Below are 16,797 nucleotides of genomic sequence, written 5' to 3' on the forward strand. Positions count from 1 at the left end.
CTACCTGTGGCAACTCATGGAAGTCATCAACATATTGGCCCAGGCATCCTTCAGGCTCTGTAGCTGGGAACAAATGACCTCCTGCCCTTCCATTCTGTTGTGCTTCAGGACCTGTTCTCCTTTTCCTACAGTCATGTTGAGCTTCACCTCACCTTCACCTTTCATTAGCAGGATATCCTGCATAAAGATGAAGATCATTTTGTGTTTCAAAATGTATCCAGAAAACAACCCAAAGATCCAAGAACAATATTTTTGGATCAGGGCATCATTCACTGACCTGCACGAGACCTAGTCTTTTCTCCAGAGTCTCCTTATTGCCAACTGTGCTGTTGAGTGATACCAGGCGGTCCTGGACTCCGTTAAGCCAGCCCCAAGTAGCCTGCAAAGTCTCTTCAAATGCCTGTTGCTCCTGTAAAGTGAGCTGGCAGCAGCGCAGCCTCTCTCTCACACGCCTCAGTAGAGCCTGGTGCTGTGACTGCAGCTGAGCTGATACCCTTGTCTCACTACCATCGCCTCGCCCACCTTCATTCAGTGCCTGGCCCTCCTGACATAAGCGCTCAAATGAATCCCTGCATGGAAGGAAGCAAAATGTTTAAATAAGCTAAAAAGAGTATTTTGATGTCTTTGGGCACAATTATTAGAGATTCTTTTGGGGACACTTGGAGACAGTGAAAAAACATCCATTTTTCTTTTCTAGGTAAATAAACAGACTTGAGGCAGATTCAGCACCTTTCTTTGAGAACCTCCTGCTGATATTCCTCCACTTGTTCGAGTACAGCCTTTTCAGGACCACGCTGCTTGGCTTCGAGCAGATCTGTGGTCATCCTCTTTTCCATGTGCTCCAACCACCACCTGAGCTTCTTGAGGCGACCCTCAAACCTACAAAGAATTTACAATGCAATGTTGATAAATGGCTGGCTTACAAAGTGCTTTCCGGAACTGGTTTGCGCGAGTCTCTTACCCCTTCATGAGAGATGCACTGTCTTCCAGGATTTGTTGGTTCTGTCTGCACTGCTCCACAAAGCTGTCCCAGTCCTGCTGGATGGAGGACAGGTGCTGCTGGACTTGCCCTGCACTGGCTTTGGGAAGATGGAGTAGGAGCTTCTCTCCTTCCTCACAGACCTGAGTAAGACGTACCTCACCCTCCTCCACACGATCCATGGCACCCTGACAAACAACCCACATCACTTTTAGCTTTGTATTTGTAACTCCCTGTCCCAGATAAGAGCACATTCCACATTCTACTCTCATCTCCATCAAAGACTACAATTTACTGAATCCAGCTATTCAGTTCAGTATCAGTTTTACCTTCAGTTTCTGCAGTTTGCGTTCCACAATTTGAGTGTCTCCAGATCGGTCAGAGCATTCTTTCACTATCTCCCTCTGTTCTGAAAGCCAACGGTGGAACTCCTGAACTAGATCTGAGGAGGCATGTGGAAAAGAGAATTAATATCTGGTGTAGATTCAAACAGAATCAATTTTTTTTTCTTGGTAAAGCAGAGCAAAGTTACTGGCATTGATCACAAGGCATGGCTAAAAAAAAAATTTAGGCTTCACAAAGTACATTTGGTCACAGAAACAGGAGGACAGTTTTATGTTTTGCAGAATTTATTAATTGAACACGTGAGAACCTCAGCATTACAATAGTGTGACATACTGTATAAGATATTACATCACTCTGTTATACTACACATTATATTCAGATTTGTTTTTTGGATTTCTCACCATTGAACTGCTGTTGAAGACAGTTCTGCAGTGATGCCAGCGTCCTGGCAGAAAGCTGGTTCACAGACTCATAAGTCTTGATGAGGTCAGTGAGAGCTGAACCCAAACCAGCCAGCTCCTCCGAGGGATATTTTCTGCACAGGGTGTTGAGGCTCTCCCTGGTAGAGTCAATACTCCCCTGCTGATTCTGTAGCTCTTTCTGGAGGTCCTTTAAAACATGTTCAACAACGTGGATTAGATTAACTTTGTTACATTGCCATTACTGTCTCTTATAAGAAAAGAGGGGTTTCCTAACTGAAACACCAACAAGTCACAAACCAGTGACAGTGGCAAGAGCACTTAGTATCTCAAAGACAAGTTTACACAATGCACACATTTTGAATCAAGCTTCCTCATCCCACCTTTGCAAGAGTTGCACATTACTATGTCATTGTAAATTAGGCTGCACCTTCACTCTGCAGATGTCCTCAGGATCTGATCCAGTGGGAGACGAAACAAGGGAATCCTCCATACTTTTTAGCCATGCAGACATCTGTAAGATGTAGTCTTCCAGCTGCTTCCTTTGGAAAGTGAAGTCCATGAGGTTTCCCCTGGCCTGCTCATGTAGCTTCTGAACTGTGTTGATCTTTTTACGAAGGTCATTCTCCAGAACCTGATGAAAGCAGCATACATTCAATATAATATATACTGTATAAATACAGTATAACCATTAATAAAAACAAAACACACAAGATTATAATTCTCTTTTTTACCTGTAATTTTGCAGGGGTCTCTTGACTTTGACTGCACTTTTTCAGCTCTGATACTTTGCTCTGCAGGGTTTCTAGTTTCTGCTCCTTCTTGCCCATTTCTGCCTGTGGATGTACAAAATGAGAAAAGCATGTAGTACATCCCCTCTCAGTTGCTTTGTTTTGTTTTGAGATACTGTATACTGTGGTTGTGGCTGCAGTGCGTGTGTGTGTGTGTGTGTGTGTGTGTGTCAGACAGTTCGATTGTATTAGCTGTATCTTTGGTGTCTCTGACAAGAAAGGGTAAAGGTATTATAATATTATATATATATATTTTACTATGTCATCAGAAATCATACCTGTAACACAGAGAGCCTTCCCGACACCTTCTGACTGTCATTGAGGTTGTTCAGGCTCTCATTTAGTTCAATCACACAGCTGCTTGTCCAGCTCTCAATGTCCTCGTTGATTTTACGCACATCTTCCCACAGTGCCAAACTCTGGTTCAGTCGATCAATGTTATCATCGATCTTCTCAGACACCTGAGAAGTGGATTAAATCAGATACGAATACTTACTTTTTGTGTGTGCGTCTGGCACTGAACTTTCAAGGTTTATATTCAGTTGCACAGCTAGCACAACATAATATAGATTACACAGCTCTGCAGTACAGTTGTGTTTTGCTGGTTTTGCTTGTTAATGTTTTTAGACCAAATTGTTAACATAAACTGTACTTGGCAATTAAATGTATTCTTATTGTGATTTTGCGAGATGTTAAAGAATAAAACATCACACCTAATCTTTCCTGCCTGAGAACTGTACTGGCCATCTATGTGTCAAAAACTTTCAAGTGCACATCTGACCGCAGTCTTTTGTACTTGTATGGACAGGCAATGCTTTATCAAATTTGACAAGAGGAAATGTAGTATAAACCATGTCTGTAAATATTTTAACCAACCTCAATACCAATATTTTATGTTTTTATTCTCATTAACAAATCCCATTAAAAAATAAAGCCAGCAATGAATTGACCCTATGAACAGCTATTGCTTGTGTAGACAAAGCCTATTATAACGTATTCCTCTGTGTCTCCCCTGTTGTTCAAAAACTATTGAAAGCATTTCATTGAAACATTAAATCAACATATCATGACAGAAGCAACTTCTGAAGTCAGACTTACGTCCAGCCACTGATCAACAAGTGTCTCCATATCCTTTTTCATCATTTGAGCATCACAGTCAGGGATCTTCTTCAGTTCAATCACCAGTTGTTTTCCTTTACTGGAAAACTGGTCCAGTTCATGTTGCTTGCTAGCCATCTCTACCTTTACTGCCTCATGCTACAAATGGAGAAAAGACAGCAAACCTTTTAAGCATTCTGATGAACAATCATAAAAGCATAAATGCAAAATACCTTTTCCTATTTTTATAGATTTGTGTAATTAACAGTTTAATTACAAGAAAAAGAGCTGAGGCACATCTATAAAAAGACTAAAAACAATTTCTCCTGACCTTAGTTAGTGCCCTCCTGGTTTCCTCGTGGTCCTTCAGAACAGAACTTATCTCAACCAGAGGTTCAGTGTTCTCAATGATGCTGCCAAGGGAGGTTTTCAGGATTTGGTATTCTCTCATAAGATCAGCAAGGACATTGCACTGCTCCTGTCTAAGAAAGAGAAAACATATTACCCATAGCCCAAGATTATATGTAAATTAACATTAAACAGAACATGCAAAAAATAGACAATACACTCGATAACAGAGAAAATAAATGTGAAAAAAAGAAAAAAGCCAACAAGACAGTTACGAGTTAATGTATCACATCATAGAAGTGCTGTAATATTTTAGAATGGCATCATTTCGGTATCTGCAATAAACTAAACATGCAACCCACAGAGGTCAGTGTAATTGTATTGTAATTGTATTTTCCTGCCAAAAAAGACTTTCTAATCCTTTCTTTAGTGTATGTGAGAACAAAGTACTACCACAGAGAGTTCAAATTTTTAAAAGCTGGTTTTTGACTCATTTATATATGCAACAATGACAAAAAATGAAAAGAAAAAAAGAAAACACCTATGCATCAACTCTTTCTCCAAGTTTTTTGGAGTGTTGCATTTCAGTATTGATTAGTAGCCTTTGTTTTCAGTATTGTCTGGCTTTTACCATGCACCTTTTGACAATACAAGAGTCATGGGCATGGAGAACCCCCTTCCACTGCTTCAGTACCTCTCTGTGATGAGCCTCTTGGTGTCCTCCCATGTGGTCTCCAGCAGACTGATTTCCCTCAGTACCTCCCCAGCTAACTCAGCATCTCTCTGGGCCAGCTGGTTGCCCTTATCCCTCAGCCACTGCTCCTCATGCTGGTGTGACTGTAGCTCATCTTCCATCTGATTAAAGAACCTTAGCCTGACAAACAGAGGGATAATTGCACCACTAACTCAACTTTTGACCAAATATAGACATGATCTGATTACACTCTTGTAATGCTTTACCTCTGCTGTAGAGCATGTAGGCTGGGCTCTTTGAAGCTCTGGTGGTCGGCTTTTTCTTCAATGTCCTCCACAGCTTTGAGCAGCTGTTCTTTCCGCTGTCTAAATGAGGTCCAGAGAGCTCCCAGGGCCTCTGCTTCACTCTGCTTAGTACCAAGCAAGTTCCTCACTGCATCCAGCTCAGCACTGAGGGAATCAGACAGCATGCGGCATGACTTACGGGAACCCTTGTCAGCACCAATGTGGAGATGGCTTTTACAGAGACTGCTGTCCAAATTGACGGCTAGTGTCTCGAGCTGGCTGATGTCTGGCACAATAGTGGCAAGCTCCTGCTGCAGCTCCTCTACTTTTCCCCGGTCCCAGCTCCCAGCACTCTCCACAGTCTGCTTCAGACCCCGCAAGACTCCTGCAGCCACACTGTGGGTCTGCAGAAAAGCCTCTAGCCTTTCAAGGCACTCTAGCTGAAGCTCAGCAATGTGCTGGGCCTCCAGGTAGGGTTGCAGACAGCTGTCTGCTCTGCTGCGGAGAAGCTGTGCATCACTAGGCTCACAGAACTGACAGAGCTTCTCAGTCTGCTGCTCCAAGCTCTGTCTCACACCAGACTGCTTCTGTAAGGCCACCTGGGTCTCCTGTCAAAGGCGAAAATAGAGGATCAGTCGTTGCTCCGAAGCCCACCGCTATTCATGTGTCAACTGACTAAGTGGCGGTGGAAGGAGCAGCATCCTGCATGCAGATGAACAATGACTCTGTGTGGTTCTTACCTTTACTTGTATGGTGGCAGACTGCAGGTTGCTGGTGTTGATTTCAGAAGCTGAGTGCAGATTTGAGAGCATGGTCTCACTCCACTGCGAGAATCTGAGTAGGGCCTGGTCAAACTGCTCCACCAGCGAGAGGTGGCTCTGAAGCTCTTTGATTCTGGGGGACAAAATGGTAACATAGTGAGGCAAATCAGTAAGACAAGAAATGCTTTGACTAGTAGTTCTACTGTGTACTACTCAGTATTTCATTACATGCACTTCTTCAGACACAAGCAGGTGTATGTGTGACCTATGAAGAAAATTGCAATACAGAAAAAAATGTGTATTAGATCTTACCTTTTAGGAATGACTTCATTTTGAACATGCAATCTCCTCTGCAGGGTCTCCAGCTCATCTTTCAGCTGCCTCACTCTCTCTTCTGGCGCGGTCGGACACAAGGACGTCCCCAAAGATGTCAATTCAACATGAGCAGGCTGAAGGGACTGGACCTCGGAGTGTAAGGCCTGCAAGAAAAACACACTTTTATTACAAACTCAATATATTTTCTCTTTTAAAGTTACTATTGTATTAATGTGTATATGTGTGTGTACTATTTATTCATCATATTGTGGAGGTAAAAGTCTGTTCACATCGTAACAAATGTGGACAAAAATCTGATCCCCTCCAAGGACTACTTGATTTTAGCTATTCGTTCATCTATTTATTTGCAAAATATTTCAGGTGTAACGCTTGGTTTTAGATGTATTTTGGAGAACTATGAGAGTATGCAAGTATGTATTATACCTGCAAATCTTGTAGCTCAGTGCGGAGCTTGGTTTTATCAGCTGACAGACACTGACTCTCTGGTTTGGATGCAGATTCACTCCTCTCCAAGGAGGAAACAAAGTTTGAATGCTGTTTCTCATACCTGAAACAAATCAGTAGAAACATTGGTCTCTCAAAGAGTAAAAATTATTCAGTTTAAACTGTTGGCTGTACTTTACTGCAGTTGGAGAAATGTGTTATTGTATCTATCTGTCCAGGACAAACCAGTGATCCAATTTAACCATTAACATTGCTTTTATTTATAATAAGATTATAAATTATAGCTCCTACTTTTGCCAAAGGGAAAGCAGGTTTTCCAAAGAGGTCTGTTTGTCCTTTGCCTCCTGTATGTTTTGGTCATAGCTGATGTTTAGCTCTGTCACAGTTTTCCCTGCTTCCTCTTTTTCACTGAGTCTTCGCGCACCAGCTGCCAGGGACAGCAAGGTTCCCTTCAGCTTTTCCAGCTGCTGGTAGACATCCTGGGGAACAAGAACACAAGACAGTGACCTACACAGCATTACCTGTAATCTGGAAGACTAGCACTGAAAAGAACAGTCGTGTAGCATTGTATAATTTTTTTTTTATCAATAGATAAAAATACCATGTGGTTTTGAAGAGCTTTGTAAGTCTCTGATGAGGAGGTACAGGATTTGATAGGATGCTCCAGTTTTGTGTGTAGCTCACTGAGAGATGCTTGCACCTTGGAGAGAATAAAGAACAAAACTAACTGTATGCCCATATCTTCCCTAAACACTCTCTGTACACTGTAACGATAATTCAAAAGTATCAATAAGCCATTGTACCTCTTCGAGGCTAATTTTGAACTTCTGTTGATGAGAGGAGCTTTCCTCCAGCTGTCCATCAAGGTGTTGTACACTCTCCTTGAGCTCCTCCCAGTACCTGCCAATTTGAGTCAGACGGGCCTTGATGCGAGCTGCCTCCCCTGAAGATACAAACTGGGCTAGTGCCTGGGAATCTGCTTCCAGCTGAGAAGGAACCTCAGCACGCTCCTGAAGCTCTGCACCAACAACCTGGATGCAAAACAATAAAAACTTGCAGTTATATGGCTCTGCCAACCAGTCAAATTGCAGTTTGCATCCACATCTGCAAAGGCTAATATAATATAGTGAAGACTCTGAAGGAAGTGAATATAAGGTATTAAATGTTTTTTTTTTTTTTTTTTTTTTGTCAAATGGAGGTTATCATTATATTGACATGTATGATCTCAGTGAATTATTTCCAGTGAGAAACATACTGTCTTCACTCAGACAAGGATCCACTCTAAAACATCAATGCATACATCTTCAACCCAGCAGCACAAAAGATCTATACAATCACTCCAGTGTCAAGGTGGCCACCCAAGATTAGTGTCACCAATTCAGTATCAGACCAAATGTGAATATGGTCACAATCTCTGCTTCTGTTCCTGAGTTGGCCGGAAAAGTGTTTTTGCAGAACATTATGATGTCACAGTGAAGCTGAGCTTTGACCTTTTGGATATAAAATGTCATCACTTTATCATTTTATCTGATGAAACACTTACGTGAAATTTTGGATTCTTAAGTTACGGCCAAAAATGTGTTTTGTGAGGTCACAGTGACTTTTGACTACCAAAATCAAATCAGTTCATCATTGAGTCCAAATGGACATCTGCGTCATTTTTGAAGGCGTTCCTGAGATATCACGTTCACGAGAATGGGACAGATGTGAGATCACAGTGACAGACATTCCGGACCACCCAAGAACATAAAGCTTCTAGCCACAGCTGTCACAGAGTCATAAAAATCAAGCGACTGAGATAATCACTGACTCTTCTGTTGGGCATTGGGGAGCAGTGATTAGTGTGGTATTGAGGTTGGTGGCGAATAACAGTGCGTGGGTCGGTGCCTATTATTGAAGTTACCCAAAATGGTGGCCATTTACAACGCAAATCACTTCGAGAATACATAAAAAACATATAATTGGTGTATGTTTCACTGAATAGAGAAAATAACGTAATTATCAAAAATGCCTGAGTACTTTTATACAGGTTTACTAAAGAATTACAACTCATCCTAAGAGCAAAAATGCATCTCACTAGCATGTCGCAACAGCTTCAGCACAGACTTCATGAACAGTTACTACTCTCCATTTGTGAAGAAGACAGAGGATTCATGTGGGTGTCCAAACCAGACAGTGCTGTGGTAAAGAAGGCCTGTATTGTTGCTTTCTAACACCAATGGCTTAAGACAGCCATATTGATTGGCTAAGATTACTGTTTGACATAGTGTAAGAGGGTTGTAGATTTATAACACACAATACTGTACCTTTACTGCGTTGATCTGTTGCTCGAGAGGCAAAGTAGAAGATTTCAGTACATCCAGCTGCTTTTCCTTGTCAGATATCCACAATGAAAAGGTTTCAAAACCAGCTCCAAACTGATCCCACTGAGTTTTCATTTCTTCTAGAGTCTTGACACTGTGAAACCAGGGTATAAATGGCTTAGTAGTAGTTGCAAATAAACCTTGACAATCGCGTAAGATACAGAGTACTAGATAATTGGGTTTACTTCATCTGAGTCCTTGAGATTGTGTCTAATTTAGCACACAAATCTTCTAATTTAATATAGTAATTACTATCAATTACATGCTACTATGTCAATTTTGATGTATTGCTCTTTGTGACAACCTCTGCTCATCTGGCACGGTATCATATCAGGCTAAAAACACGACAGATCACTTAGACAGCTAAAACATTAAAAGCAATAACACTGATATCGAAATCTTACTCTTTTTTGAGCCCAGCCTCTACTTTGTCCACCTGCTCACTGAGGGAACGAGCTTGTTGCAAAAGCAGAGTCTTGTTCTTTGGGCCAAGCTGGATTTCTGTTGCTCTCTTCAGCAAAGTGTTCATATGTGAGGCCTCTGCTTCACACTGCTTCAACAACACCTGTTTACAAAATAAAAAATATTGGTAACGTTTTCCATTTAGCTGCTATACTTCCAGTTGCAAAAACATGTGTTAACTACTCACTCTGGCCTGGTCAAGCTCAACAGCCAGGCTCTCTGGGCTGCTGAAGTTCAGATCTCGCTCCATTGTTGACCGTGCCTTGTTAACAAACTCGTGCACTGCCTCCTGCTGGCTGTCAAACTCCTGCCAAGCTGCCAGTGTGACCTGGGGGTGATCAGTGATATCAAATCAAGATTATTCATATGACACTTTAACTATAAAACACACACACTGCACATCCAAAAGGGATAGAAGAGACTAATAATGATCTATGTTTCTCAAATGCAATGCTGTTTGGCAGCAAACCTGGATATTGCCTATACTGAACCCTCTGACTATCAATGTCACTTCAATGTATTATAGAAGTTACAGCAGGAAGAAAATCATTTTCTAATGGCAGTTATCCCAGATCAAGACTACTATCAAAAGAACACATTGACATATGATAGATGATGCATCAATCCAGCTCAAACCACCTCATTAAGTATGCAGTGTGTTTGGCTTTTTCAGCAGGGGTGATGAGTCAGCACACTGACAGCGGTAGTACAGCTTATATTCTGCAAGCGCCTCGCCCCAGTGGTGCTGCAGCAGTGGTTCTGCCGCAGAGCCTGGAGCATCAGGTTTAAGGGTGCGCACCTTACCGAGAATCTTTTTTTCTTTTCTTTTTTTTTACATGAATCCATAGTGCATACTAACACAGCACAGCCCAACAAGTTTCCATTTAACAGCCCCTACCTCCATCCTGTCTACATTATATGAAAGCACCATCAAGGGTGTGATGACTGACTCACTGCACCACTATCTTCTAAGGGAACTGTAAAGCCTCAGAGGGCAAGTACTTCTAGCAGAAACATCAATCAGACCTGTCTACCCTCCATTCAGGACAATTTTCCACAAATGCTGCATCTCCAAAGTTTACTGCATTAACAGGAGTCCCTCTCCTCCTTCTTATGGCCAAGCTCTTTTCACTTCAAAACAATGTCCTTTACTTACTTGACTTCATTATTTAATAGCAAGGGACAACACACATTAACTAACATCAATATGATGTAAATGTGTCTGAGCTAGTCAAATTGAAATTTTCAATTACAGTCCCTGGGCAGGTTGAGGTTATACACTATAAGAAACACATACAACAAGGATACAGCATAAATGAAAGGAAGCCTGGTAAAACCTGTTGCAGAAGAGACACATACAAGCACATATGACAATTATAGCAGATGTGAAATAAACAGTGTTTTGGTGAAAGTCAACTTTACCCTTCAGAAGACAAGAGCAGAGGCACTATATTTTATATTGTTGTATTTAGAGAATGAGGAAATTCTAAATGTTGCTATTCAATGACTAAATTGATCACGAGACGAGATGTGTCAGGATTCAGCTCAGAGGCTGACAGTGATTGACTGATCACATGGTATGTTCACTTCACAGTAATTAATTCTCGAAGCACATTGTAAAAAAGACATGACCGTCTGAGTTTTTGGAAGTTAGGAAAAGTGAAATGAAAGTGAAAACAAAAAGTTAGCCAACATCTCAGCTTTTCATCAATATTAATAAATTTCTAGGGCAAAACCCTTTCTGTTCATGACATTTTATAGCAAAACTATAAAATGTCATGAACAGCCTATGACTATAGCAAAATCATCCTTCATTCTATATTTGTCGTTGCTGGTTCTTATCCAATGCAACCGTGTTGTTTTAATCCACTGTGACATGTTATTCACTAACGGTGTCCCAAAAGCTTCCCAACTCACTGCCCGAGTAACATTGCTCACCTCAAGACTTTGCTCCTGCGAATCCATATTCTGCTCCATTTTGCTGAGTGTGTTCTCTAAACTCTGCAGGTCCTGCTGCAGGGTCTCTCCCAAACCCTCCTCAGCCTGGAGCTGCTGGCCTCTGGTGATCAGCTGCTGGACATCCTTCCTCTTCAGCTTTAGGCGTTTTGACAGTTGCTATGAGACACATTAAAAGTGTCAATCAATTGAAATGAATGTACAGTTAAACCTATAAGTCAACTCCGCCTTCAAAATAATCAAAATAAAAAAGTCAACCCAATTATATAATCTATTTATGAATGTCTGACAGCACCTGGTGAATGAGAAGTAGTTGCTGGGCTTCTCTAACAGTTGGACAGTCCAGTACTTTGGTGACCTCAGCCTGAGCCTCTTTCTGCCCCTGTATGAGATCATCCAAAGTAGTTTGTACCTCTTCCCTGAACTGCACACAATCCCCAATAGCCAGCACCATCTTCTCAGCCTGGAAGATATAACAGAGAATATACAGTGTGAGAACAAAACATGACAAATTGATGTTAATCTAATGATGATGCCCTAAAATGAGCAATGACCTGCTCCATTTGAGTATAGATTATTGTAATAGTTTTTTATCTGTATGTGCCTTGAATAAGGTTAAAATGCTTAATAGATTCCCAGAATGGATAGGATGCACCTACCTCTACGAGAGAAGCAAGAAGACCCTTAAAATCAGTGGAGAGCTTGCTCAGTGCACTTCCTTGCCTCTGGGCATCGCTGTCAGCGGCAATATCAATAAGTACAGCCATACGGGCTTTCAGCCAGCCAAGATTCCCCTCCTGTAGCTCTGCATCATTCCTCAGCTCCTGCACACAACAAAAGAGATACAGCCCATGTGGTCATAAGAGTCGCCAGACGTGAAGTATTTTTACACTCTTTTCTGCTCAGCATTGACACTGACAAGTCAGTAGCACATCACAAGTGACACATCATAGTAGAGGCGAGGAGAAGACTGTCAGTGGAAAGCTGGGCTGTGGGTTATATGGACTGACTCACCGTGATGGTAGCCTTCACCTGGCCATACTTTCTGGGGTCACTGGCTCTGTTTCTCAGCAGCCTCAGTTGGCTTTCCTTAGATATAAGCCAGCAGGACAGTTCAGCGTACCTGTTTCACACAGCAAGGGGAAAACTTCACTTCAAATTCAAGCAGAATGGCTTGTGAAAGAAAATATTGCCTTCCTCCACAGTCAGCGCTGTTTTTATTAGAGGCCCACTGTTTTAGTGCGATATGCCATATCTCAAATTAACAATTATTGACAATGTGGGGAATTTCCAACTTTTTCACATGATTACACATACTAATAAAATAATTACAAAATCATATTAGTGTTTAAAAATATCATTTTTTTTCTACTGACATCTGCAGTACCTACATTCAAATACTAAGGAGCTACAAGGGTTTGCTGTTGCTAATGTTCCCCTCTCCAAGATTACATTATGTGGTGACCACAAAAAGTGTGAACAGACTCCTTTGTGTTGCCTGTGTTTACTTTATCTGCAGTCTGTGATGACAATGACGACAACATGGAGCAGAAGAAAGAATCAGAACCATGTGCATCGCTAACCTTGTTGTCACGCTAACTCTGTCTCTCCTTATCTCAAAGGAATGAAAGAATTTAAACAGGATTACTTTGGGTATGTGACAAATGCAGGACACTGCCTAGGTCATGAGCAACACAATCACTTCTATTGTTGCAACAGTGCTACAGTATTCAAAGGGTTAAAGCCTATGCTGGACTTCAACTCAGTCCTTATGCAGCATGTATGTACAATGTAACCACTGCAACCCCTTGAGTGCATTAAAAGAGGACTTCACCAAAATCAGTAGTGACTGCACCTTGCATTGTACTCCTTCCATTTATCTGGGTGCTGCATTAGCTTCTGATGGGTATTCTCGATTTCCTCTTGGACCTCAGAGAAGTCCTTTCTTGCTGATTCCAGGGTCTGGTGGACAGGGTCACCCTCAGGGAGCTTTTGACAAAGTTCTTCCATCAGCTGCAGCCTTTTCTCACAGATGGACTGCGGACCCTTTTCTCTAAAGAAGGCCTAAAGGAAAAAAACGCGATAATTTAATTGTGTTAGAAGGGAACACCATGAACAAAGGGGAGCATAGATTTTACTCCTGTTAATCTTGAAGCAAGTGTGCTAGTGCCTTACAAACACTACAGAAAAATTTAACATGTATATGTATGTGAATGCCAACAAAACACTGCTGACTAAGGATGGTATTGGCTCAATACTAGAAGAGCCTCACTTCTGTTGGATCAAGTTAATCAAAATCTTCTCACGCCACTACACAGCAGTGAATCTGCACTGAATTATTACACTGTGTTAATCAATACATGAATCTCAGCCAGCTGGCCAGCCACTTTGTGCTCACCCTGTGCTCCTTGATGAGTCTCTCGCTCCCCATGCTAGCCAGGTGTCGGTTCTCCCTGGTCACTTCTGCCTGGCACTCCTGCAGCAACACCATCAGCTTGCTCCTCTCTACCTCCACTTTAAGATTCAGGAGGTGAAAGGGGGCATCTGTCTGAATATCCTGCGAAATGAGAAATATTGTATATGTTGTACAAACAGATTCAGAGCAATCCGTGCAGATGTTTAAAGGTGCCATGCAAATTCTTGTTTAGTTGTATTAGTAAAGAAAAAAAAAGAGACTGCCAATATACATTTTTAGAAATCACTAATACTAATTACTATAAGTTTACAACTTAAATGTGCATTTCAGTACGATTCAGAAGAAATATAGTCGGCTGCTAAGCTTTGACCCAAAGTGTGGGTATTTGACGACTTGAGAATGAGACTCAACAGTTATCTGCAATGACCTGTGATTGGACAAAGTCTCCCATCACGGGCTAGATTTTCTAAAGCCTGAAAACAGAGTAGGGAGGTGGTGCAGAAGTCAAGAGTCTCTCAGATCATTTGAAGTATAAAATGCTGAAATGTTATTCTGGAATTTGTGTCCAGTGACACCAAAAATAAAATGCCTACCACAGTTTAAAGTCATAAATGCGAGGCTGCAATACAAACAGATTAAACAGTATGCCATAGCTAAAGAAGCTCTGTAAGAGGTCGGGACTGAGTTAAAAGCATAGCAAGGACAATATCCAATTACAAATATATTGTTATATGACAACTAAATACAAATCACATATTAGTATAGTACTTGCCTCCCGTTCTGCAGGAGATCAAACTACATGTGTAAAACGAAAGCTACGCTAATTATTAAATAATAACCATTAATCTCGTCAACAAAACATACATTTGTACAACATATATATATAATTTTACCTGGAGCTGTGTTCTTGCACGTGAAAAATTACACTAGTCAAGGCACTAACCTTCCAGTGTTTGTGCAGCTTCCTGACGGTTTCCTGTAGCGACTGCTGCTCCTGCTCTGGCAAAATGTCCGTGAGCTCATCACAAGCCTTGAGGAATGTATTTAGAACCCGCTGATCCAGCTGACCAAAGAAATCCTATAAAAAATCAAGACCTCATCATGTCTCACACTTTGTACAGGATAGGTCATGTTGTATTTACATGCGTCATTCTTATTCACTGTTCCAGTTACATCTATTATCGCATTTTTTCTGTTGCAATGTTTCATGCATGCAAGATAAACTCTATTCACAGCTATATTTGAAATCATCAACCTAAAAATGAGGATGTTTTGGGTGCACCATCAGCAAAATTTAAGCGTACTCAGACAATACACAAACTGTGACGTAACCATGACGGTTAAACTGTACTGTCCTGAATCTTGCATAAGCCCTTTTTTCTTACTGTGTGCTTCTTGAGCAGCTCCTCTGGGTTGCCTCTCTCTGTCAGACAGGTCTGTGCCATTTTAAGAACCTTCTCCAGCTCCACCCGTGACTCATCAAACCTCTTCATGAGGCTGCTGTTGGCCTCCACATGCTTCCGCCATTCTGTAGATTCCTTAATCATGGCCTAAACACACAAACAAGTATTCTTTAAATGTTGAAGCACTTCGAAAAGCTGAGAAAAATGAAATAGTCCTTGAGGTTCACTTTACCTGCGAGGACGCCTGCAAGTCTGCTACTCTTTTCTGCAGAAGGCTCATGTCCATGTGCTGGAGGGTTTTACTGCTGTTCATTATTTTCTGGATGGTCTGGTGGTTTCTCTCTATCACTGTCAAACACTTCTTACAACTATGTGTGAAGGTCACCAGCTCCTGCAGTATTCGGTGACAAGGCAGGGTGTTAGCCATTTATTCATATCTTGAGGTTATGCTTTTCAGTCTAAAACACGGTTCTCCAATAGAGGACAAATGACATTGGGTATTATAAGTAATTTCTTTCTCTACATATACAGAAAGTCATTCAATTAAACTGTCGTTACCTGGCATTTCTGTTTAAAGTCTACCGGTCCCTCAGAGTCGGTGGTGCTGGTGATATGGCTGGCCTTCTCCAGAGCCTGGTAGAAGCCTGTGATGTTCTTCTCCATTTCTTCCAGTGGAGGTAATAGAGACTGAGACTCCCTCAGCAAAGGCAAACATCTCTCCCTTACCTACAGTGATTGGAGGAAAGCATGCTGATGATATGTTCTTAAATCAACAACATCGAAAAGTGAACATTTTTTTCAGGGAAGATTTGTCTGTCTTTTTTTTCTTTTTCATTATAGATCACAGCACTGTGTGTTGCTAATTACTTTCATTGTATTTATGTTGTAAATATAGCAGTATTCATTAAATTAACAAAATATCAACTTCTAGAGAGCATCTAGATTGCGACTAGAAAACAATGTCCTGATGCATCTTTTTAGAAGATGTGCCGCCTCAAGAGTTTGCTGTCAAAGATGGACTCTGATGGGTGCATACCACCACACACTCACACGACAACTGTTAGTCAGATGGTGCATCAGGTAAACTTAGCTTAGATTATCTATTTTTGCTTACTTTTGTAAATTTCTCTTTGGAGATTAATAAAGTATCTATCTATCTATCTATCTATCTATCTATCTATCTACTTTTATGTAAAAAACCACCCTAGTTTAGTCCATATCTTCTAGTATGCTGCATACATGAAAAAAAAAGTCCAAAATCTTTGGATACATAAGTATTGATTTCTCATGACATCAGGATGAAATCATAATTGCTGGCAAAAGTTATTAGGACCTTCAGTACAAACTAGCATCACTTGCTTTGAAAAACACAGCAGTTTAACTATAATCAACACACACATATATAGACAGACACACTCATAAAAAGAGAAAGAAGAGTGGATGACATATTATATAATGACATGCACAGACCTTGCTCAGCTGCTCTTTGATTGAGGCCATCACAGCCATCATCTGTGAAACTTCTTCCTGTGGAGTGTCTTTGGTCAACAGCTGAGCAGTACGGCTTGCTGCCTTACAGGCGGCTTCCATGGCTGGCACTTTGTGCTTGATTTCCTACAGTAAGTTGGGAAATACGGCACAGTGACTTTTTCGAAAAGGAAAAAGATCTTGAAAAATCGGTCTAAAACGAAGAAAAAG

At 41.2% G+C, this 16,797-nt stretch overlaps 1 protein-coding gene across 1 annotated transcript in view; it reads right to left on the reverse strand.

The window, feature by feature from the left end:
- The window catches only part of syne1b (spectrin repeat containing, nuclear envelope 1b), an 82,010-nt gene that overhangs the window by 46,355 nt on the left and 18,858 nt on the right, over nt 1–16,797 (reverse strand). The window contains exons 20-52 of the mRNA XM_041954159.1: nt 16,570–16,713; nt 15,658–15,825; nt 15,332–15,490; nt 15,082–15,246; nt 14,640–14,774; nt 13,679–13,837; nt 13,136–13,344; nt 12,295–12,403; nt 11,940–12,104; nt 11,576–11,743; nt 11,263–11,439; nt 9,512–9,652; nt 9,267–9,427; nt 8,806–8,956; nt 7,303–7,530; nt 7,101–7,199; nt 6,791–6,978; nt 6,479–6,602; nt 6,032–6,198; nt 5,699–5,852; nt 4,941–5,566; nt 4,675–4,854; nt 3,964–4,114; nt 3,633–3,791; nt 2,813–2,995; nt 2,478–2,579; nt 2,174–2,377; nt 1,726–1,933; nt 1,309–1,421; nt 962–1,167; nt 730–879; nt 278–569; nt 5–177 (exon numbers count right to left, since the gene is read on the reverse strand). Of these exons, the coding sequence (XP_041810093.1) occupies nt 5–177; nt 278–569; nt 730–879; nt 962–1,167; nt 1,309–1,421; nt 1,726–1,933; nt 2,174–2,377; nt 2,478–2,579; nt 2,813–2,995; nt 3,633–3,791; nt 3,964–4,114; nt 4,675–4,854; nt 4,941–5,566; nt 5,699–5,852; nt 6,032–6,198; nt 6,479–6,602; nt 6,791–6,978; nt 7,101–7,199; nt 7,303–7,530; nt 8,806–8,956; nt 9,267–9,427; nt 9,512–9,652; nt 11,263–11,439; nt 11,576–11,743; nt 11,940–12,104; nt 12,295–12,403; nt 13,136–13,344; nt 13,679–13,837; nt 14,640–14,774; nt 15,082–15,246; nt 15,332–15,490; nt 15,658–15,825; nt 16,570–16,713 (5,918 nt within the window). The remainder of the gene's footprint in view (nt 1–4; nt 178–277; nt 570–729; nt 880–961; nt 1,168–1,308; nt 1,422–1,725; nt 1,934–2,173; nt 2,378–2,477; nt 2,580–2,812; nt 2,996–3,632; nt 3,792–3,963; nt 4,115–4,674; nt 4,855–4,940; nt 5,567–5,698; nt 5,853–6,031; nt 6,199–6,478; nt 6,603–6,790; nt 6,979–7,100; nt 7,200–7,302; nt 7,531–8,805; nt 8,957–9,266; nt 9,428–9,511; nt 9,653–11,262; nt 11,440–11,575; nt 11,744–11,939; nt 12,105–12,294; nt 12,404–13,135; nt 13,345–13,678; nt 13,838–14,639; nt 14,775–15,081; nt 15,247–15,331; nt 15,491–15,657; nt 15,826–16,569; nt 16,714–16,797) is intronic.

This window comes from Chelmon rostratus, chromosome 15 (genome assembly GCF_017976325.1).
Source record: "Chelmon rostratus isolate fCheRos1 chromosome 15, fCheRos1.pri, whole genome shotgun sequence".
Classification (NCBI taxonomy): Eukaryota; Metazoa; Chordata; class Actinopteri; order Chaetodontiformes; family Chaetodontidae; genus Chelmon; species Chelmon rostratus.